The 21,865-nt window shown below is 45.7% G+C and overlaps 2 protein-coding genes and 1 long non-coding RNA gene across 6 annotated transcripts; 1 reads left to right on the top strand and 2 right to left on the bottom strand.

Moving 5' to 3' along the window:
- Positions 1-366: 366 nt before the first annotated feature.
- Positions 367-6,247, bottom strand: ASB16 (ankyrin repeat and SOCS box containing 16). Of its 3 annotated transcripts, none has more exons than XM_079948817.1 (5): positions 5,803-6,247; positions 4,480-4,747; positions 2,939-3,431; positions 1,626-1,709; positions 367-954 (listed from the first exon to the last, which is right to left on the bottom strand). In XM_079948817.1, the coding sequence occupies exons 1-5, from the start codon at positions 6,116-6,118 to the stop codon at positions 769-771; spliced, it is 1,347 nt and encodes a 448-aa protein (XP_079804943.1). In that variant the 5' UTR covers positions 6,119-6,247; the 3' UTR covers positions 367-768. The 3 variants fall into 3 exon arrangements, with proteins under 3 accessions (XP_079804943.1, XP_079804942.1, XP_079804944.1); XM_079948816.1 differs by having other exon boundaries at positions 1,626-1,739; positions 5,803-6,246; XM_079948818.1 differs by lacking the exon at positions 1,626-1,709 and having other exon boundaries at positions 5,803-6,245.
- Positions 1,766-16,374, top strand: LOC307200363. The gene is made up of 4 exons (XR_013832378.1): positions 1,766-2,685; positions 13,772-13,831; positions 15,634-15,696; positions 16,316-16,374. It is a non-coding gene; the product is annotated as an uncharacterized lncRNA (long non-coding RNA).
- Positions 9,363-21,684, bottom strand: HROB (homologous recombination factor with OB-fold). 2 transcript variants are annotated; one of them, XM_079948738.1, is made up of 10 exons: positions 21,433-21,684; positions 20,848-20,898; positions 19,489-20,604; positions 17,588-17,671; positions 16,414-16,554; positions 15,348-15,456; positions 13,718-13,803; positions 12,881-13,030; positions 10,885-11,104; positions 9,363-9,605 (listed from the first exon to the last, which is right to left on the bottom strand). In XM_079948738.1, the coding sequence occupies exons 1-10, from the start codon at positions 21,433-21,435 to the stop codon at positions 9,532-9,534; spliced, it is 2,034 nt and encodes a 677-aa protein (XP_079804864.1). In that variant the 5' UTR covers positions 21,436-21,684; the 3' UTR covers positions 9,363-9,531. The 2 variants fall into 2 exon arrangements, with proteins under 2 accessions (XP_079804864.1, XP_079804863.1); XM_079948737.1 differs by having other exon boundaries at positions 21,550-21,671.
- Between the last annotated feature and the right edge of the window lie 181 nt (positions 21,685-21,865).

Raw genomic sequence — 21,865 nt, forward strand, 5'->3', positions numbered from 1 at the left:
TTGGATAGTTTTGAGGCCTGGGGTGATTTCACAGACAGGATTTGGGTATCCTGTCCCTTCAGAAATGGGCTCTTCTCTTATTTTTATATTGTTTTTGATTGTATTGTCATTCAGTATTTTTTATTGTTTAAAAGTCTGCTGTGAAAGCTGCCTTTAATATATTTTAATACAAAATAGTTGATTAAAAAAGGCAGGTTATATAAATAGATAGGCGGGTTAATAACAATAATGATGTCTACGACATGGTGTTGTGGGCAGGAGCTGGAACATTGCAGCAAGAGATTTTGTTACACTGCTAGATACAAAGGGGCATCTTTGACTAACATTTTGATAAGAGAAAACAGATAAAAGCAGACACAAGCTAAATAAAGGAAATAATCAGTTTAATACTAATCAGTATTAGTGCAGTCAAAGATTATATGGTGAAGGGGCCTAACAGTACATTGTGGGGCAATTTCAGCCATTTTCAGACCTAAACGTAAATATAAATGTGTTAAAATATAATTAAAATAATTTAGTTTTAAAGTGTCAGGTGCCCGTGGTCATTCAGGCCCCAGGTTCTAGGGTAATCCTTGACTACTTCAAGATGAGAGAGCAGATGGCTGCTGAATATACCATTCCAAGACAATTTTACATTTCACCACAACCTTATTAATCATGCTTAATGAGCAGCCTCTTAAATTTGGAGAAATGGCCACTTGGAAAAATAAGTATGTCATTCTAAATTTTTGACTTCTATCTTCTTGAGGCCAGTGTGTACATTCCTCATCACTGGAGATAGCCCTCCAGTGGGAGATGCAGGTAGTCTTGCAGAGAAGATGGCAGTTTCAACTGAGCAATGCCCTGATGGCATTGCGGCCCCAGCTGCTTCCGCACAGCACAACGGGCCAGATGTTGCAGAGGGCGGGGCTGATTCACCAGGTGGATGGCTGAATCGTAGAACACCTGGTGCTCCTGTCAAAATGCAAAGAAAAGTAAAATGAGGCATTGAACGCACACACACACCACACCACCAGGCTGGTCCATGGAGGCGAATTGGGTACTGCCCCACCAACTGCAGTCTGCCCTCAGGCACTTCCCACCAGCCTGCCTTCTTGCTTACAACCAGCCTAGCGAAGTGACCCTAGAAGTCAACTCCCTCCTCCTTAGTTTTGGTGTTGTCACTATAGAAGTCAGCAGCGAGGAAGATAGGTGCAAACCTAGAATTAGTTGGCTCTGCCTGTTATTCGCCCTGGGTCCGCTCTGTGTTTGCCTCTCTGCCTTCTGAGTCTTAAGACACATCAGCCTCCACTGACCACCACAAACATAATCCTCTCATTCTTCTCCCTGAGCCTTGGCTGAGGCCAATAGGAACTACAATATCTGGAGGGCCACAGGTTCCCTGTCCCTGTAGTAGCAGAAGCAACCAGGGAGGCATGCCATACAAAATCATATTATCCTATAGGGCATACGAGGTGAGTTCCTGTTGCTCTGTCCCAGCTCCTGCCTACCTAGCAGTTCAAAAGCACACCAGTGCAAGTAGATAAATAGATTTTGCAGAACAAAACAGCAAGCCTTGTGATTGCATAAGTGTGTGTATATGTGTTTGTTTTTGTGTTGCATTACATTGGACTGGAGGAATTTACCTGCCACACTTCAAGAGGCACAGAATCCACCCAAGAATCACAGGGTGGGATCCGGTCATAGGAATTTAGAACAACTTCCATAGCCTGAGGTGACAAGGCACAAAATTTTAGCATCTGAAGGCAAAATTACCAAGGAGAGAGAGAGAGAGAGAGAGAGAGAGAGAGAGAGAACACATGTGTGAGCATACTGGAAAGAAAAGAAGAGGTAGATTCCGTTATTTATTTAGAAATATATATATAAACTGCTTAATGGAAAAACTTGCTTTAAGCAAGGTACATAAAATAATATAATTATCAATCCCGCACAGATAAAATCAGAGCAATCTCCTATGCTACATCCCTTGGAAGTCTTCAGCCAGAACTCCTGTATTATCACAGTGCCTAGAAATAAATTTAATTCAGTATTAAGAAAGAAAAAGAAAAGAAAACAGAAAGATTCCAGTTAGGACTTCTGAGTATTTCCAGGGAATTTTCCTTGACAAAGGAAGGCAAAAGACAGACACATTCTAGCTCTTATAAACTTGAAAGGATGAAATCCAAAAGACCAAGAGGGTGCATATATCAGAGACCAAGATTTCAAGGGCTCAGGAAAATAATTAAGCACAGTATATGTAATCCTGGGTATCTTGTAGTACACATTTTAAAAAGAAATGTTTAGAATACATATGACTGTGGGAAACTGTTTAGGAACATGCTGGCAAAACCTGGTGGAAATCTCAGGAAAAAAGACAAGTGGGGGTTGCAGAGCATGACTTCCAATAACCAGGAAGTGGGACATCAGACTCCTGCACAACCCCTGGTTCCACTCCTACTCCCAGGGACCCCTTCTTCCATCTTTAGGCCCCACTAAGCCTTGATTCTCTCATATCATTCCTTTCCTTCTGTTTACAGACATAACTTACGGAACTGTAGTCCAGAACATCTGGAGGGCACCAGGTTGGCCAAGGCTGCCACAGACAAATGTTCTCCTCCCCACTGCCTTAGGACCAACCCAAACCATGTTGCTGCCTAACCAAGGACTAAATGACTCCTACCCACTTTGTTTTCCACATACTGAATGGTAGGTTAAATTTACTACTGCGCTGACAATAGGAGAGAGTGTCCTCCATCATACAAGAGGACAACAAGGTAGCTTGAGGGGTGCAGGGCAGACCACACCCTACAAACAACTCTGCCCTCCAGCACCTCTTTGCTACCCCAAAGCTGCCTAATGGTGTGGCCAGCCCTGCTTTCTCCTCCTATTGGGTTGAGTGTACAAAAAGGTTCCCCAATACCAAGGTCAGCCAGCAGCTTATAGAGGTGGTGCCCCTTACCTTGGGATTGATAGAAGCAGCACCATGGTCAAGCAAGGTGGCTATAAGCCTCTCAGGTTGCCCCTCCAGGTAATCTTCCACTGCTTGCAGGGCACAATCCACAGGTGTGTAGCCGGCGCAGTTTCTAACATTGACCTGTGCCCCGTGCTGCAGCAGAAGCTCCACAATGCGGATGTGGCAGTTGCTGCAGGCGTTGTGCAGGGGCGTATGGTTCTTCCGGCCAGCTATCCGGACGTCGGCCCCACCTTCCAGCAGCCGCTTCACCACCCGGTAGTAGCGGCCAGCCTCCTCAGGCCTGTCTGCACTGGCGCAGGCTGCGTTGAGGGCTGTCTCTCCCTCTCGGTTCCTGTGGGCAACCTTTGCTCCATAGCAGAGGTAGAGCTTCGCGTGGTCGTCCAGGCCGTGTTTTGCAGCCACGTGCAATGGGGAAGCACGGTGGTCTCTTGTATTCTGGTTCACCAGAGCTCCGTACTCCAGGAGCAGCTGGGCACATCTGGAAAGCACAAGGAGTAGCTGTGGGGAATTTGGCAACCATCACACGATCCAACCCATGGGTGGGTGCAGGAATTTTGCACAATATTTATCTGGGGAAGCAGCAGTGAACACAGTCTTCTGCTACTCTGTTGTTTTTTTGTTTTAAAAGAATCAGGACCCATATAGGACATGACCCTGCAGCTGGAAGTGAAGGGGCTAGAGAGACCCTTTTGGCCTAAGTGTGTCCATAACAATGCCTTCTCCCCCCCCCCCCCGCCCAGTTAGATATGCTTGCAAACAATATGGCCTACTTAGCATGACCCATTTAGCTGTCCACAAGGTGCTTTTAGAAGCAAAAGTCAAGTTGTCCACTTGCAACAGACCTTGTGGTTGGAAATTTCCTGGTAGTGTCAATAATGATTGGGAGAGTGACAAGACTCTGGGAATCGAACTCCAAGACCAACAGGAAGACTGAATGCAAGGTATTCTGTTGAAGCACATGATCACGCGTCCTTCACGTGTAACCATGTACCGGGACTGTATAAATATGTGTTGTGCACTCTTCAGAGTTGTGGAGAGTTGGGTATTAACCTAATCTGTGCCTTCTGCCACGGCTTTCCACCCTGGTGTGTTCATTGGCTACATTCACCCTGGCTCAACTGGACACTTTTCATTCACAGAAGAATCCAGCTTTCTCAGGAAGCGCAGCTGGAGAAGGGTGCCAGTGATTGGGGTTCCACTGCCCTGCAAAGATGCTCTCCACCCCCATGACTAGCAGGACCAGAAAACAGTAGGGAACAGAGTAAACAAAAGCAATTATGCGAAACAAGATTAAACTCGGTGGTTCTTGCTTCAGAATCTGAATTGCCCACGGATTGTAATATTTAACAACATGCTTTGCATAACGTATTGAGGTAGTACAATCTACATTTAATTTAGCATGGGAGAAAGGCACTTTTGCAATTGAATTAAGGAGCCCCCTGCCAAGTCCACCAGGAAGGCTAATTGTTAGTTTAATAGAGGCTAATCGTTAGTCCTATTTGGCTAATTACTTTGCCCAGACATACGGCAAAGACTCCTGAGTGGTGCAGAGATGCAGAGGGGCCAGTCCATCCTCCGAAAGAAGGTTGGGGTTTGCGCTGTAGCTCAGGAGCAGGCGGGTGCACTCTGCGCGGTGGTTGGCACAGCTTTCGTGAATGGCGGCTTTCCCACCAACGACAGCATCAACCTCGGCCCCTTGTAGAAGCAGGTGCTTCACACAGTCCTGGTAGCCTCTGGCCGCTGTTATGCACAATGGAGAAGTGTGCTTCTTCTGGGGGGTCAGCACCCACAGCCCTGCAGAAGAAGATTATTGGGCAGGAGGATCAAAAACTGAGAAGCGGCAGGTTAATACTGCCATTTAAATGGATTTGCAATAGGTTCAGGGCAAACAAACAGAAAATCCTTCCCACAGCGCATAATTAGGCTGCCACAAAATCTGACGATAGAACTATCAGCCATGATAGCCAATGAGCAAAACAAATACCTTAATAAATATTTAGAAGCACAGAATTCCGCAATTCTCTGGTGATGGGAGCAAACAGCACAGTACGACTTTCTCCATCGTTCTCCGCTGGGGAGCTTTCCCAAAGCAATAGCCTCATGGTAGACCAGCTCTTGAATTTAAGCACTAGCCTGGGTAACCGTTAGTGATCAGAAATTCCATGCAAGCGAGTGAGCATGAAATAATACTGCTGTTTGCCCTGAAACTACTTAAATCTGGGCAATGTGTTGCAGGTTGTGGATTAACGTGGGCCTCTGAGGAAGTCTGAGGAAGTTCAAGGCTATTGCTCTTAAAAGTGTTGCAACTTGTTGACGGCAGAGAGAAAATAGCAAACATTTTCTGCCAAAGTTGCTACTGGTTCCATGTCAAAATACCTATGTTGCAATAAAAGCAATGTGACAGAAGGCTCTGCTTACAAAGAATACCACTTTTCATAAGGGGATTCCAAACTAACCACTTTTACTGAAGTAGCCACATTTTTGTGATTACAATTAAATTTCTGGCTATTCACTTTTCCTTTTTTTTTTAATTACTGGGCATTTAAAGGGCAGTGAAACTGTTTTCAGGACAGTGAGTGCATGCAGATTATTCTTTTCATATGCCTCTATCATGTTCTTTTTCTAAATTCTCTCCCCACACCCTTCTAAGCTAAAAAGAAATCCTAAAAACAGACCCTGCAATGCTGAATTTTTCCCCAGTGGGACCAAAATTCCTGTGCTCCAACTTGTCGTCCTGCCATAACCCAAGCCTCGAAAAGTCTCCCACCCCCACAGAACTGAGTCAAAATCTAAAAGGCCAGTGACCAATCCAAGTGATCTTCTTTCCACTATGGACAACCCCTTCTTACCCATTTCGGCAGACCACACCAGCTCCTCACTGAGGGTCTCCACAATCAAGTTGGCAGTAGATTCATCCTTAAAAATGCTCCGGACTCTTGGCAGGTCTCCTGTGTACAGGGCATTGTGAACAGCAGGATCCCGGCAATACTGTGGGCGTCGGGCAAGTTTGGGGAGTGTAGAGATGCTCCCCAAACTAGGCTGGTACCTCCGACTCACAGACTGGCGAGACGCAGCCCTCCGCCGGTCTTCCCATTCTAGCATTTCTCGCTGCAGACGCAGGGAGCGAAGAGTGGAAGAAGTGAACGTGAAAGTTTCCTTCGACATTCTTGCACGCGAGAGAAGGCAGCCAAAGTTTCTCCACGCAGGCCTAATTCATCCACCCCCAACCTGAAAGCTGCTTAGGAAAGGAGCACCTGCTCCCAGCTGCAATTTTAAAAGGTATGGTTACGACGCGGTGTCAAAAGTGGGCACATCTGTTTATTGGACGAACACTCAAGCTTTGCTGTGTCTATAAATAGAAAGGAATAGTCATCATGACAGCAAAAATACTCTCAGTCTCTCTGCAGTGTCAATTTTCCTTTCTGGATCTCCGTGCAATTAACTTGTTGGTGGATCTGTAGAAGAAAGCTGAGAAGAGTACAGTGATAAAGGAACAAAATGAGGATAGCAATCACCAAGTTTTAAGTATTTAAGCCTTCCTCCCTAGCCCCCCAATTTATCTTGTAAGCAAAGTCTGCTGTCTGAAAAATAAATATTAATATGGGAGGGGGGAATTCAGAGCACATACTGGAAAGGGGGATTCTACCATCTGTGGTTGAAACCACTGAGCCTGGGGCTTGCCGATCAGAAGGTTGGCGGTTCGAATCCCCGCAATGGGGTGAGCTCCCGTTCCTTGGTCCCTGCTCCTGCCAACCTAGCAGTTCGAAAGCACGTCAAAAGTGCAAGTAGATAAATAGGTATCACTCCGGCGGGAAGGTAAATGGCATTTCCGTGCGCTGCTCTGGTTTCGCCAGAAGCAGCTTAGTCATGCTGGCCACATGACCCAGAAAAACTGTCTGCGGACAAATGCCGGCTCCCTCGGCCAGTAAAGCGAGATGATGGCCGCAACCCTAGAGTCATTCGCGACTGGACTTAACTGTCAGGGGTCCTTTACCTTTTTACAGCTGTTTAAAGTGGTATGATACTGCTTTAAATGTGTAATGTAGATGCTGCCAAAGACATGACAAGTCAGCTATCCAAGGATTTGTTTTACAAATTGCCACCTGCCTTCTGCTTATATCATGGGAAAGTAATGTTGCCACTTCACTGAATTTCATTGCCCATCCATTACGGCTCTCATTCCTTGTTTCCGTTAGCTGTGCAATCCAGCTTTTATTGTTTAAAACTCCCACCTCTAACCATTGGTTATGCTAGCTGATGCTGGTTAGAATCTGGAGGGCCACAAGCTCCCTATCCTGATTTTAAGTGTCTGTCTGCTTGCCAATTCAGAGGCAGTCTTTGATAATTTGGTGCCCCCAAACAGATCTTCTGAATTATGGATCTTCTCAATTTTGCGCCCCCTTCGGCTCAGCACCGTGTGTGGGAATTGCCCTCACCGCCCTAAATCCAGCACTGGCTTATTTGGAATCTCTACCACCAACCTATGAAGATTCTGATGTGTATAATGGGGACAGCTGAGCATATGGCATTTGAATGCTAAAACTCGCCCCATAACACTGGTCTAATGATTTGCAAACCTTATCCCAGTTTGAGTTGGCTGGGTACCAACATGAGCACAAAGAGGACAATGTCCTGTCCCCAGGAGACTTGCCAAGAGTCAGAGATGGTTGCCGCCTGCTTTCTTTCTGGCATTTGGCTAAAGATGTTCCTGTTTACCAAAGCCTTCGATGTAGCAGTTAGAAACCACTTTGCTGTACTGTATTCTTTTTACGTTTATTATTTATGGCACCATTTTAATCTTTTTTACACCACTTTTGATATTCACAATCATTAGCAGTATCTTAAGTCTTTTAAATAAAAATAAATAGGGTGGCATTCAGTCAGCTTTTCTTGAAGCTTGTGCGCAAACAGTAGTGTACATTTTTTCTTCTTCCATTGTATCATTTCCCGATCTGTACGTGTTATTTTATGCACAGAGGTTTCTCCCTTTTTATTTGTGATTAACTGAAATATCTGTTTGAAAAAAAGGCTCCAGGAGCTGTATTTTTCCCCTCTAACCAATCCGACAGTGAGTTGTTCTCTGCATGCCACCGTATTATAGTTCTATAAGCATAGTTAAACACTTAATCTTGCAGGGGATGACAGCAGCAATGACACACATTTCTTCTTATTATACACTTATGAGACCATCTCCGAAAAGTGCATGTGGACAACCAGTTCCAGCACACCAGTTTTTGTCATTTGAATAAATTTATGAAATTTGATCACATACATTGACACAACTGGTCAAACTACCACAGCATTGACTGCAGCACTTTATGGGAAGAAAAAGGCATTCTATTTTTGCTGTTTCTGGTTCTTTATTGCCAGCATTCTGTTTTGCTCTAAATTTCCCAAGGAGACAAACAAGAAAAGCTGGGTTTATCCAGCTTCAATATCTCAGACCCACATTATCCATGTAGTATATGGAGGTGATTGTATGTATCCAGGAAGCTCTATATGAACAGGGGATGCTCCTCACTTCAATATGTAGAGAAGTGCAATCAGGCAATGGGTATACGGCGCCAACTCTGAAAATTGAGAGGTAGCGGGGATGGGAGGCTTGTGGTCCTCCAGTCCAAGAGCTTCCATCCATTAGCCAATCAATGACCATTTGCCAAGAGGGCTGGGGCTGATGGGAAGTGGAGCCCAACAACTGGAGGATCACAGACTCCCCATCCCTGATTGTGTGAAGTAACCAGCACATGCATATAAGTGCCTCAGTACTAGGAATGGCTGCTACGACATCCAGAGTTCAAATTGGCATGAGCTACCTGGCAGAGGTTACTTGCCTTTCTGGAGCCAGATCTCTAAGTTCATATGTATAAAACATATTATGCACACATTCCCTTTAAAACCCACAATCAAAATGTCAACTGCAAAGGAATAAAAGTTAAGAATTAAATAAAAAGATACAACACGCTCAAGACCTTCCTTTCACAAACATCTTTTTCGCAAGGTTCTATCGGCAAAAGTCAACTTCACACATTTTGCTAACTGCTTCCATCCGCATAAGATTATTTACAAGGTTATTTACAAGATTATTCGCATGTTGCCCTTGACGTGGTTTGTGACAGAGTACCAAAGCAGGCATCAGGAGAGATAGTGTTTCAAATCGGAAGGGATCGACAGCTGCTTAACGTGCTAAACGACCGTTCTGGCTGGTTTAAACAACCAGGCAAAGCGCCGCGCAGGCAGAAGTAGGTCTGGAATAAGGTGTGATGCTGGGCGTGTACTGCCAGATATCTTGTTGCTTGGAAGGCTGTGCCTTTGAACAAGTGGCAGGCTGCAGTAAAATTAGAAGCAGTAGGAGCTTAATGTCCAATGCTGTTCCTGCTGGGGCTCCAGTTTCTGTCCAATTACAGAAGGAGTGTCTTTCCTCCAATTGCAACCAATGTTGATAAAGATGTTGAAGGCAAAAATCTCAAAGATATGTGCAAGGGAGTCAGCCTCACTGGGCAAAAAAGTCTGTGCAGGGCTCAGGACAATAGCCATGGTTCTATGACAGCAGGTCCTCTTATTTGAGCATCAGTGAGCTATCATAGATTGCTTTGGGCATCAAAGTTGGAGAAAAAGTCATCAGGTAGTTCTCCGAGAAGCTGGTCCAGGTCATCTGCATAAGAAGCATGGAAAGTTATTCAGGCTGCAAAACAGGAACTAAATCACCCCAATCATGCATGGTTCCTATTTGCACATGAGATTCTCCAAAGATCAGGGGCTGCCCCATTCTCTTCAGCCCATGGGAAAGCTGTGCCCTTGGGAATAAAGGGAGAGGAAAGAAAATACTGCAGACTCATTTAGACTCAGTGAGCAAGGCTCTGGTCAGGGCTTAGTCCAATCTATGCTTCAGACACAGAGTGCAAATACAACATTTCACAACCAGTGAGGAATTCATATTCTGATAATCTCTGCACCATCCCCACTTTTTTTGGGTAGGGTGGGGATCAATTATTGTCATTATATATATAAAGCAAACAGTGCCAGGGTGGGTAGAATTATCACTGGTTCAGATGACATGGCCCCATCTATGCAGTGTCTCTGCCAACCTGCATTCTAAGCAAATATAGCCCAGTAGCACCGTTGTTTTAGCCGAGGCCCAACATGCTTATGTTCCTACTCAGCTGTGAATATCCTAGGAAGCGCCTCTTTCCATGGCCAAACATTTTCTACTTTACATCTGTGATTCATATATTTGACCTGCTTCTATGTTTCAGGTTTCCCAAAGTATTTGGAATTTTCTGGGAAGGAACCGGGGTGAGTGGGCAGGAATGCAGGTAGACAGCAGTAGTCATGAGGAAGGGCAAAGGAGCAGCACAGAGGCATGCAGCTTCACCCCTTGGCAGCACAAACAGCCCTGGTCGATCTCTCTCTGCTTTTGAAGCTGTTGCCAGATGCTGTTTATCAAAGCTCTCCCCAGACAAGGAGGGCTAGCATGCCCGTTTTTCAAAAGATAATTTCAGTCCCCGGCATGCCAAATACCTTATTCTATCCTTGAACAACATATCCACTTTTGCAGCACACTCTGAAATCAGCGGGTGGGATGCAGTGGCCCATGTATGGCCACTGAATGGTCACACACAGGGCTCTGCATGCCATCTGCTGATCTGAGAGTCATTAAGTGCTTGGGGAGTGGCAGGGAGGTTGGCAACGTGTAGTCCTGTAAGCTGCATTTGGCTCAGTAGGACTTTTCTGTAGTCCATTTTGCTGGTTATTTTTCCTGATCATTGGCCACGCTGGCTGGAACTGAAGAGAACCCAACAACAAATGGAGAGCCACAGGTTCCCCATCCCTGATGCAGTCCACACTTCCTATTTCCCTTGTTCTGGAGGTGGCATTGGGAAAAGAGACAAAAAGGCATTATTAGTCCATTGCTACTTAAGAGTTCTATTTACCCAAATCAGTTGTTTCAGCCTTTGGGGATGGAAAGTGCAAAACTGATTTGCCTGCTTCAGAGACCCCTGGAATTGATGTCAATGATGACCCTTTATCCAATGCCGATACGTGCTGGCAGCGGTCCTCATCCATCTCATGACCTCCTTTGTTCCTGTTGTCTGTTGTAGTCATGGCAATGGGGGCCTTGGTGGGAGGATCCTGCTGGGATTCTGGCGCAGCCTACACTTGCAAGGTTCCAAGAGGCCGCAGAGAATGTTTGAGTTTAGCATCCTTCATACTTTTATCACCAAGCCACGGTCCCATATCATAACTGGCTCCCGATATCAATTACAGGAAAGGATAAATGGAGCTGCCTTGTTATCAGGACACCAACAAATCTAGTACAGCCCTGTAAGAGTTGGGAGTCCAACATCATCTCAAGGACCACCCTAACCCTGGTCTGCACTGCTCAGTTAAAACAGGTGTAGGGAACCTTTGGACTTTGGGATGTTGCTGAACTGCAATTCTCAACAGCCAATGGACAGGAATGATGGGAGTTGCAGATCACAACGTCTGGAGGGCCAAAGGTTGCCCACACCTGAGTTAAAGCTCTCCGAGGTCTGAAGCAAGTGAGATCTAGCATGGCGTTTGGTACTTGAGATGCTAGTATAGGAAGAGGCTCAGCCAGAGATATTCTCAGTAAAAGATCATGTGCTCTACTAGTGAAGTAGTATGACTTCTCCATGTGATCGCACACGGCCTAATCTTCAGAAGGGAGATGTGATTTGGGAAGAGAATGAGAAGAAGAGTTTGGATTTGATATCCCACCTTTCACTCCCCTTCAGGAGTCTCAAAGCGGCTAACATTCTCCTTTCCCTTCCTCCCCCACAACAAACACTCTGTGAGGTGAGTGGGGCTGAGAGATTTCAAAGAAGTGTGACTAGCCCAAGGTCACCCAGCAGCTGCATGTGGAGGAGCGGAGATGCGAACCCGGTTCCCCAGATTACAAGACTACCGCTCTTAACCACTACACCACACTGGCGTAGAAGTATGCACTGCAGGGGTGCGACTAGCTAACCCTTGGGGTCTCTTCCAGCTCTATGATTCTATGAACAGTGATTACAACTGGAACAGATCAATCATCTACTGATGGGTGTAGTGGAATCCCTTGTCTATCTCACTCAAGCCAATTACCTTGAGTGGTGTAACTCAGTGGCAGTGCATATACTTTAAATGTAAAAAAAGGGCTTCAGGTCCAATCCCCGGGATCTTCAGGCAGGGCAAGATTTGTTTCTGCAACCCTGGGGAGCCAGTTCCTGTCACTGTAGAGTAGTTAAGTCTGATCTACATTACTAGTGGTCTGACCTGATAGAAGACTGGTTTCTCAGTGTCCTCCAATTTCCTCTCATGGAGCAGGCCCTTAGCTGCATAGGAATTAACCAAGGCAGCAATGGCTGCTTCCTCATTCTCCATATCCATCCTGACTTTGCACAGACCTGAGCACGGCGTGTTTGAGAAGAGGGAGCTCTTTTGTTGCTTTTTTTTTTTTCCTTTCACCTTGAACGTTTTGTTAACATTCAAGCATTTCCTCATGCATTTTACCTTAGCGGCTGCTATTCCCATTTTACAGAATTTGCTGACAAAGTTTTAAAAGAGAGAGAGAGAGAAAGAGAAATCGGCACTAGAGCAGTGGAAATACTGCATCAAAATACACTTCAAAACTCACCTATGTAAACTAAAGAAAATAGGAATTTAGGCAATTTTTCCAAGTTAATTAGGATGCAGAATTTGCTAAGTGTGGGAAGAGGAAAGGACCTATGCAGGGCCAGTCCCACCCCACCCTGCCCCCACATTTTAACAGTTAATACATCGCATATGGCTGCCAATCTTAATGAAATACAGCATCCCAGTAATTAAGAACAAGTGCCTCCATACACTTTTTTTTTAAAAGTATCCAGAGTACACATAGCCTCTCCTATATCCTAGCAATTGTGCCAAGGAGAGCCTGCTCCTTACCTGTGTTGGCTCCATCTGCATTCCTCCCTCAATCTCTTGGCATAACTGAGGGGTCTTCTCATTGCTGAATCCCGGAGGATATATCTTCACCAAATTACTGGGTGTCACATTGAGGTAGTGGTTGCGATAGGATGGGGAGAACACACCCACCTGTGAAACCCAAGGTAGGTATCAATACTGCCTATGGTACAAGGCACAATTGACTATACTTTAAAAAATAAAAAAATAAAAATAAATACAACAATAGAGGGGCAGATGTTTCATCGCTGGGAAGGGGTAGTTCACAACCAAAGAATGAAATATACAACCCAACTTCTAAAAACAATGAGGGAGATAATACTATTTAATTGGTGTCCTGGACCAGCTCATCTGAATGCAAGAGGTTTGAATAAAAGTGACACATACAATCTCCAGAAGTAAGATGGACTAAGTGAGTCTCTAGAGCAAAGAATTCTAAGACACCTTTCTACATATTCTCATGGACCTCATTTAGAGCACCCAGATAATAGTAAAGAAAGCTCTCTGGGAGTAGAAGGAGGAAGATTCCACCATCCAATGGACAATCTTTGGTAGATGGTTCCTGACTTGTCAGTTCTGCTTTCAACTGACATTGGTTGCATCTATTTGACACAAAGCTAGAAGGGGTAACTTGTTTTTGTTAACTTGTGTTAATCTGGGGGTGATAACTGCACCAGCAGGGGCACAAACAAGCAGAACTATCAGTCAAAAATGTCTGGATCCCCTGTAGTAGAAGGTCTTAAATACCAGTTATTCGTTATAATTTTTTTGCATGGAAATTAAACCTCACCCAGCCCTTGATTTCTTGTTTTCTAGTACCTGCTTTAGCAGAAGCACTGAACCAGCCTTAAATTCACTTTGTTTCTCCTCCAGCAACAGGCGATGTATTGTGCCCTGCATTTCTCCTGCATGACAGAAGGCCAAACCAATCAGGTACAGGAGCACTAAATATACAGTGAAGTCAAAGAGGAAACACATGAGCGTCACACACCAATAGCTCTCACTGCCCTTTATACAGGAACACAGAGATGGGAGGGAGAGCCCAGCGAAGGAAGGGTCCCAAGCACTCAACACCAGCCACATAATTTGCCAGTGACCTGGAGCAAAGAACAATTGGTCCCAGGCAAATGCACATATCAGCCCCACCTAGGCTTAGGACTTCTAAGGACAACCTCAGTGTTGCCTGTTTATTCCTTGTGATGGTCAAATGAAAACATATCCTAGGAAGTCAAGAATGTGGTTGTGTAGGGAGTGGCAACTAAAACAAACTATACTGCAGAGGCTTGCAGTGAATGTTTATGCATGAGAGTTAAGAAGCAAACCATCCCAAATGGCCTACTTTTTTTTTTAATGCCCTGTTAGTATTACCTGGTAGCATAGAGCACCAAGGTTTCAAACTATGCCCACAAAAAATTGGTGCCAAAATATCAGTCTGCAACCTCAATGTGCATTTGTGGGACTAGCTCAACTGAGAACTTGCCTCAATATTTGCTGGACTGCTTGTTCCCTGGCAGATGTTGGATTTAAATCGGGTGAGGAACCTTTGTCCCTCCAGATGTTGCTGAACTACATCTCCCATCAGCCCCAGCCGGCATGGGCAATGGTTAGGGATGATGGGAGTGGGAGTTCAGCAACATCTGGAGAGCCAGAGGGTACCACTGGGAGTCAAAGCTGGAAAATGAACAAAAAGACTACTGCCAATATAAATTGTAACTGGAAATGCCAAGGATTAAATTGTGTTTGTATTTTTTTGTTTTGTTTGTGTTTTTGTTCGGTGCAAGTTGCTTTTTACCCAGTCTTCTTTTTTTGTTATTGTCCATGCAAATATGTTTTACATACGTATTTCCAATAGCAAAGGGAAAAAAGCTTAATTAATATTTGAGCAGTCCATTGAAAACTAACTCCCTCCAGCCATTGCCTTTCTTCTTGTTTCACTTCTGGCTTGAGAAGCCAGCCTGTCTAGGCAATTCTCCCTCCCAATACCTATTCACAAATTTTGTTTAGGCACCTAAAACATTTTACTTAAGAATTTGAAACATTTGTCCAATTCTTTGCTGGCTCCAAAGAAGTTTTTTTTTTTTTTTTTTTTGAAAACCCCATGTCACAACTATCCAGTCCCTTTCCCTCAATCTAATGAAAAGACAGCACTCTCCCTCTCCATCCTTCACCATCAACACAAGGGGTCAGCAAAACACACAGATTTGCTCAGGGCTATATACAAGCTCCATTGTTAGGCTAGTGGAAGCCCGTGAAACAATTCCCAGTAGCACAATGTGCCTAAAGGACTGTACCATATTTAGTCAGAGTCAATTCAAACACCCAGAAATGAATCAGACGGTGGTCATTAACAAACAAGGTTTGCCCAGACACCACAGGCAAAGCAGAAACGCCCCACCAATAATGCATGCAGAAGAAGTAAGTCATGACACTGAACTCTTTTCATCCTTACCAGTAGGGTCTTTGAACACGGCGCCCGCGTCAACGTTGGTCTGCATTACCGACTTAATCATCACGGCCATGTTAGGAACCTTGTTCTTTGGGAGCTGCTTCAGGGCTGCCTGCATGAAAGAGAATAAGCAAGGGAAACGCACTATTTGTGGGAAGTCAGGGTGGCAAATCTGAATCAGGAATGTATTAACTTTTGAGATTAGAGAAAAGGTGCCTGATTGCCAGAGCAGCGAAGGATATGGAAGAGGCCTTCTAATATAGCTTTCTTCCTGCCCTTTGTTGTACAGTGACACACAGTGAAAGGACAGCTGGCCAAAGAGGCCTCGTAGCTTGCTTCCTGATGGCTCGAGGTTGGTGGAGAGGACGACAGTTGAACATCAAGCAACCGCCCACACCTCACTTATCGCTTGATGCGTGGCAGGAAAAGAGGCAGGAGGGAGAGGCATGTGGGAGTTGCCTAGCCACCCATGTTTACCTTCTTACCAGACTAGGCCTCATGTAGTGGCGAAGCTACCTGCTCCGGCACTGACGTACATCTGGGGGCATGGTGCGTGTCGGGGGGGGGTGCGGCAAGCAGTGCACGTCCCGGGGCGTGTGCAGCGAGCATCCTGGGGGTAGCCACGATGGCACACCCCCCCCCCCCTGATGGCACCCGGGGCAGATTGCCCCACCCCACCCCACCTTTGTTCACCAGTGCATGCAAACCTGGTGCAAGCGGTCCTACCAGAGGTGTGGACAGTTATTCCCTGCTGTGTGGAGCAGATGTTGGCCTTCCCTGAGCTGGATTTAGAGTGAATACTAGTCACCAACACTTTCAAAGTGTTATGGAGGAACTTCTGTATGTTCTTTAGAAAATATGTTTATATGTATACTGTACCCTTGCAGATGGATCACAGTATATATCCCATCCAGATTACTGATAAGGTTATCCATGGCTCCAGTAATACTGCAATACCTCCTTGCTTCTAGGCCCAACCATTTTATCATCTTTGGCATTGGCACGTCACGAAGAGATTCTTCAAGTGAAGTGGAATTTCCCCACCTGCAAAACCAAACTCAGCCTTTACCTTACGAAGCACCATAACGACGCTGTATGTCCTAAGGAAGCAGGACGGATCTCTCTCGTCCAATCCCAGCTCCGTTTTCATGGCAGCCCAAGGGCCTCTTCCAAATTCGTCTTCTATTGGCTGCTGGGAAGGAGGCATCTCCTAGAGTCACACACACAATTCCAGTTTAAAACTGACTTTTCACCTTACCTTTGGGTAAAGCACTTAGTCATTTGGAGACGACATTATCCATGGGAGCTGTTTTGCTCTACTGGGTGCATGCCATATTGCTTATGCTCCTTCCTTTGCTCACTCGAGAATCTCCTCCTCGCCACCTTACCCTCTCTCACACACATTAAAACATATTAAAGAATAGTTAGAAGAAACATCTCTATTGAAGCAGAACAAGAAAGTGCCTCCACGACTGGACCTATGAAAAATTTGCTGTAGTTCAAGACATGCAAGGGCTGGTTTCGGTTACTCAGTACATGCCCAGAGGCATCTTTTAACACTACCTGAACGCTTCCCTGACAGGGCTTGTTAAATGTTTTTCCAGGACTGCTCTGGCTCATGAGGTGAGTTTCTGCAGTTCATCATCCTTAAAATTGACCTTATCTGTACAATAAGAATAACCAAGTGACGCTTGGAAGTACTAGACTAAAGATTTCAAGATGAGTTAGTTTTTCTTTTTTGAAATACAAAGAAGGGATGGAAACTTGCAGTTTTCTCCTGTAAAGGTCATTCTGCACAGCTGCTTCAGAGCTGGGGTTAAAAAAATTAATAGCCAGTACAGGGCACCAATTTTTACTAGGACTACAGTGTATGGAGGGGTGAGGTTTAACCGTTCCCTTCCTGTGCTTGAGCCTGATAAAAGTTACCCACCCCCCCCCCCAGCTTGGCTAGCAACACCCTGTGGCACCAATGGGAGCAACCATCACCATTAATACAGTAGTTACACAGTAAGGAACTCTTTATTGGCATCAGGACTGCAAAAGGCAGGGGCTAAATCTCCCATTCCCATAAAGTTTGGTTCCAATGAAATTCATATCCCATTAAATGAAAAGACACCAAACAGGGTTTGTAATTGTGCACTTAGCATCACAGCTGGGTTCTCAGAGGCAACGCAGAATTTCCAATCCCCCTCTGCAGCGTGACTTCTTCTATTAAGAAAGGGAAGAGTAGAACCAAGAATTACCTCCGTCCGCAGCTTCGCTAGAGCCCCATGAGTTGGTGTTTGTGGAGTTGTAATGAGAATCTCTTCTAAGTTTTTCCCATCAGGCTTTTTTAGGGAACAAGGAAAGGAAGAAAATCTAATGAACACAAATTCTTGCCAGAGTTATGGACTCACCTTAAAGTATCCAAAGGTAGGTAGATCCTTCCCTCCCACCCAGCTGCATTTAAAAAATGAAAGCTGAGATTCTCAGAGTGCTGAATGTGGTAGTCTGGGCCCAATTCTATGCTCCCAAGGCAGTTACACAACCCTACCTAAACACCTTAAAGCCCTAAACGGCCTCGGCCCAGTATACCTGAATGAGCGTCTCCACCCCCATCGTTCTGCCTGGACACAGGTCCAGCACCGAGGGCCTTCTGGCGGCTCCCTCACTGCGAGAAGTGAGGTTACAGGGAACCAGGCAGAGGGCTTTCTTGGTAGTGGTGCCCGCCCTGTAGAACGCCCTCCCATCAGATGTCAAGGAAATAAACAACTACCTGACTTTTAGGAGATATCTGAAGGCAGCCCTGTTTAGAGAAGTTTTTAATGTTTGATATTTTATCATGTTTTTAATATTCTGTTGGGAGCCGCCCAGAGTGGCTGGGGAAACCCAGCCAGATGGTCTGGGTATTATTTATTTATACATACATACATACATACATACATACTACTTATCAAAAATATTGGCATAGACTAAAATTATTAGCTTGACTTCCTGTCCTCCCTGAGTCAAAGCCATGTCCCAAATCAGGAGAAAATGTACAAGTTTTCTTTCTATATTCAGTTTCCCTTCAGCCCCAGTCAGAGGTCACTTTTTAGTGATTTGGTTGCGGAATATTTCAGCAAAAAATAATTAACCGAGGTTTCAATAATAACAATTAATATTTTATCATTTTTCTATATTATTAATTTCATTAGCATTGTTTTTCTAAGCCACCACAGAGCATTTTATCAGCAAAGCAGAGCAAAAAAGTTATTTCACATGCAGGCACCCCAAGAAGCATTCAGTGTATTCATATAAGGAGGCAATTAGTAATCTCCATCACTAGGACAACCATATAGCAGCCATTTTGGAGCAGAGAAAACTTAGGGAGGATGGCAGCTTTTATGCTCCTTTTGTGACATACAAGTGTGGGTGGAGTGGAGGAAATAAAGTAATAATATTTCACAACACACATATACCGTATTTTTCTGTGTATAACACATCCACGTGTATAACACGCCCCCTATTTTGAGGGACTCAAATTTATGAAAATGGGGAAGATGACCCCCGTGTATAAGAAGACCCCTGTTTAAAAACATTATGGTAAAGGTAAAGGGAACCCTAGCCGTTAGGTCCAGTCGCGAATGACTCTGGGGTTGCGGCGTTCAACTCGCTTTACTGGCCGAGGGAGCCGGCGTACAGCTTCCAGGTCATGTGGCCAGCATGACAAAGCCGCTTCTGGTGAACCAAAGCAGTGCACGGAAACGCTATTTACTGCTGGAGCGGTACCTATTTATCTACTTGTACTTTGACATGCTTTCGAACGGCTAGCTTGGCAGGAACAGGGACCGAGCAACAGGAGCTCACCCCGTTGCGGGGATTCGAACAGCCAACCTTCTGATCGGCAAGCCCTAGGCTCTGTGGTTTAAACACTATTTTAGAGTAAAAAACCTAGTCTTATACATGGAAAAGTACGGGTTCCAAAGCATCCTCACTCCTTTGTACATACAGCAGGGGTGGCTAACCTGTGACTCTCCAGATGCTGCTGAACTGCACCTCCCCTCAGCCCCAGGCAACATGGCCAATGGTTAGAGCCAAAGGTAGCTATAGTTACTATCTAGACAGCCATACACTCCCCATCCCCAACATAAAGATTGCCCTATTATCATGCTGGTCCTCTTACTTGATGTGGCAGAATGCCAGCAGGTCCTGGGAAGCGCCGCATCTTAGCCCGCAAAGGAACTTGGGTAACTGGCTCTGGCATCTTGTTGGCTGCTGTGACCAAACGGACAAGGTGATTGGTGACCACAGGTGACTGGAGGTTTCCGGGAACTTTAGGGTTGGCAGGTGAAGTCTCCATAGAGGTTGCTGGGGGACCATATGCAGAAAGCAGCTGAGCACCAGAATTGGCTGTTCTGGACACAGAGCAGCTCTGATTGGGCATCCATGGTTTGTGTGGCCTTGTTGGGGTACTTGCTGACTGAAAAGAAGAGCAGGGTCTAACCAGAGGCAAGCATGGGCTGTTGGATGCGGCAGTGGGTTTTTGCAGAGATGCCTGGAAAGGCCTGAGCACCTGGCAGCTGGAGTTTGAAAGGGCACATGTGCTGCTACTTAACCCTAGGCGAGACTGAGACAAGGAAGCTTCCACGGCAGGAGGCCTAAAAGGCAACTTTGGAGAAGTCTCTGCCGGCTGGAGATGGCTGATGACCTCTACCACGGGTTGTTTCCAAGTCTTTTCCAACTTTGAGGTCTCTGACCCAAAAGAGTCAGTCAATGCCAACGAATCAACCACTCGTGGTTTCTTCGCTGTTGCTACACTATTATCTCGCATTTGCTCCCAGGACATACAGTTGGACCTGAAGGACCCCGGATATGACTGTGTATCAGACTCTTCCAGATCCATGCACGCAGCCAATACAAGCTCGTTGTCAATTTCCTCATTGCAGGGGGCACCCCCAGTGGGGAGCTTAGCTGGAGGCTGCTTCACAAACCTGAACCTTGTGTCTGAAGTGCCGCTCGATTTACATTCAGTTGCAGTGGGTGCCAGGTCCTTCTGAACTGTGAAGCTGGTCGCCAGAGGAGTCTTCTGGTTGCTTTTGACATTACCTTCTCCAAACCTTAGTCTGGAGCAGTTTTGCACCTGCAAGACTGGGGACATGGTCACCCTTGGCCCCTCAGAGACCGGAATGGTGGTGCTGGGGGCTCTCAACCCAGTTGAGAGGGGTCTAAGACATCTTGAGCTATCTGTAGGTGGATCCAGGGCTTGCTTCTCCACATCATTCACAGCTGACAGAAAATCCTACCAAGAACAGAGAAACAGAATGCTTGTCATGAGGTGCCATCCCTCAGCTTTGTACTACATGAACATTGTGAGCCTGAGAGCCCATGAGGGCTTAAGGGTATCTTTTGTTTGCCATTTGGCCAACAGAGTTCTTCCATCCAAAGTCACATGTCCATCTGAAGTCGTCCAAAGTACACTTCGGCCAATAAGTAGAAACCTTTGCCCTCTCCACCACACCCAGATTCACAAATATTCTCTTACCTCATCTTCAAAGTCTGCCTCCACAGCAAATAGCTTCTGTAGACCACAGGCCTGTTGGGTGAGGGGGAGAAATAATAACTTAAAAAAATTATTCTATACTACCTGAATTATTCTAGCTACATGCAGTTTTTGTTCCATCACAAGTCTGAGTGGGGTTTGGGGGTTTGTTGTTGTTTTGGTACACCACTTTAAGTGTCTCTTTTGGCTGAAAAAAGGAGAATCCAAGCATTCTAAACAAATAAATACATAACAGGCTTGCCCTTTTTTTAACCTGACCATCTTCCACCCACAAGGAAGAGTTTTGAGATATTCAAAAGACTGCCTGATAACTTTAACGTTATTACTATATCTTGCATTGTGTTAAAAACAATGTTTCCCGGGGTTTGAGGGGAGTGTAATAGCCTCGTCAGTCTGCTGCAGCAAACACAAGAGAGTCCTGTGGCACTTTACAGGCCAACCCCCTTATTATGGGCTACAACGTCATGGGCTACAGTCCTGCTGCATGGGCTGTGGCTATGTGTTTATAAGGCATTTGTCCTCCCTCTGGACTGCCCTCCTCCCCAGTCCCTCCTGCCCCTCTATTACCATCGTGGAGGCAGAAGAACCAAAACTCCAGGGTTAATACGGTGTGAAGAAACAAGGACGACGCAGGGATGCAGCGAGAGAGGGAAGTCCAGCATCCAGGCCCGCACCTCCGCTCACCGAGCTCTGCATTCGAACTGGCCGCCTCAAAGATGACGAGCCGCCCAGCCCCCGCCCTTCTTCATTGCACCTGCGCAATAGCGCGTTCTCTCCCTGCCCACAAAAGGGCAAACGCTTCGTTTCCTTGACTACACAAGCGCCTAGAGCTTTCGCCCACTCAACCCCCGCCCGGTCGCCATAATACGGCGCTCTTCTACTACGTAAGCAGGGGCTGAGTTGGCGAAAGCTCTAGGCGGTTGCGTAGCCAAGGAAACGAAGAGTTTGCCCTTTTGTGGGCAGGGAGACAACGTCAGCGTAGTAGAGCGCCTGTTCTCGT

This window comes from Podarcis cretensis (assembly GCF_951804945.1).
Source record: "Podarcis cretensis genome assembly, chromosome: 13".
NCBI classification, from domain to species: Eukaryota; Metazoa; Chordata; class Lepidosauria; order Squamata; family Lacertidae; genus Podarcis; species Podarcis cretensis.

What these genes read in the sequence shown, in the direction of transcription:
- ASB16 (XM_079948816.1), bottom strand. Translation starts at nt 6,118, where the DNA reads ATGTCGAAGGAAACTTTCACGTTCACTTCTTCCACTCTTCGCTCCCTG. An exon ending in GGTGTGGTCTGCCGAAATGG is followed by an intron (nt 4,748 to 5,802) that starts GTAAGAAGGGGT and finishes CTTCTTCTGCAG; the next exon opens with GGCTGTGGGTGCTGACCCCC. An exon ending in TGCCTCTTGAAGTGTGGCAG is followed by an intron (nt 955 to 1,625) that starts GTAAATTCCTCC and finishes GCATTTTGACAG; the next exon opens with GAGCACCAGGTGTTCTACGA.
- HROB (XM_079948737.1), bottom strand. An exon ending in AGGCAGACTTTGAAGATGAG is followed by an intron (nt 20,605 to 20,847) that starts GTAAGAGAATAT and finishes TGTTCTTGGTAG; the next exon opens with GATTTTCTGTCAGCTGTGAA. An exon ending in CTGGCATTCTGCCACATCAA is followed by an intron (nt 17,672 to 19,488) that starts GTAAGAGGACCA and finishes TCCCTAAAAAAG; the next exon opens with CCTGATGGGAAAAACTTAGA.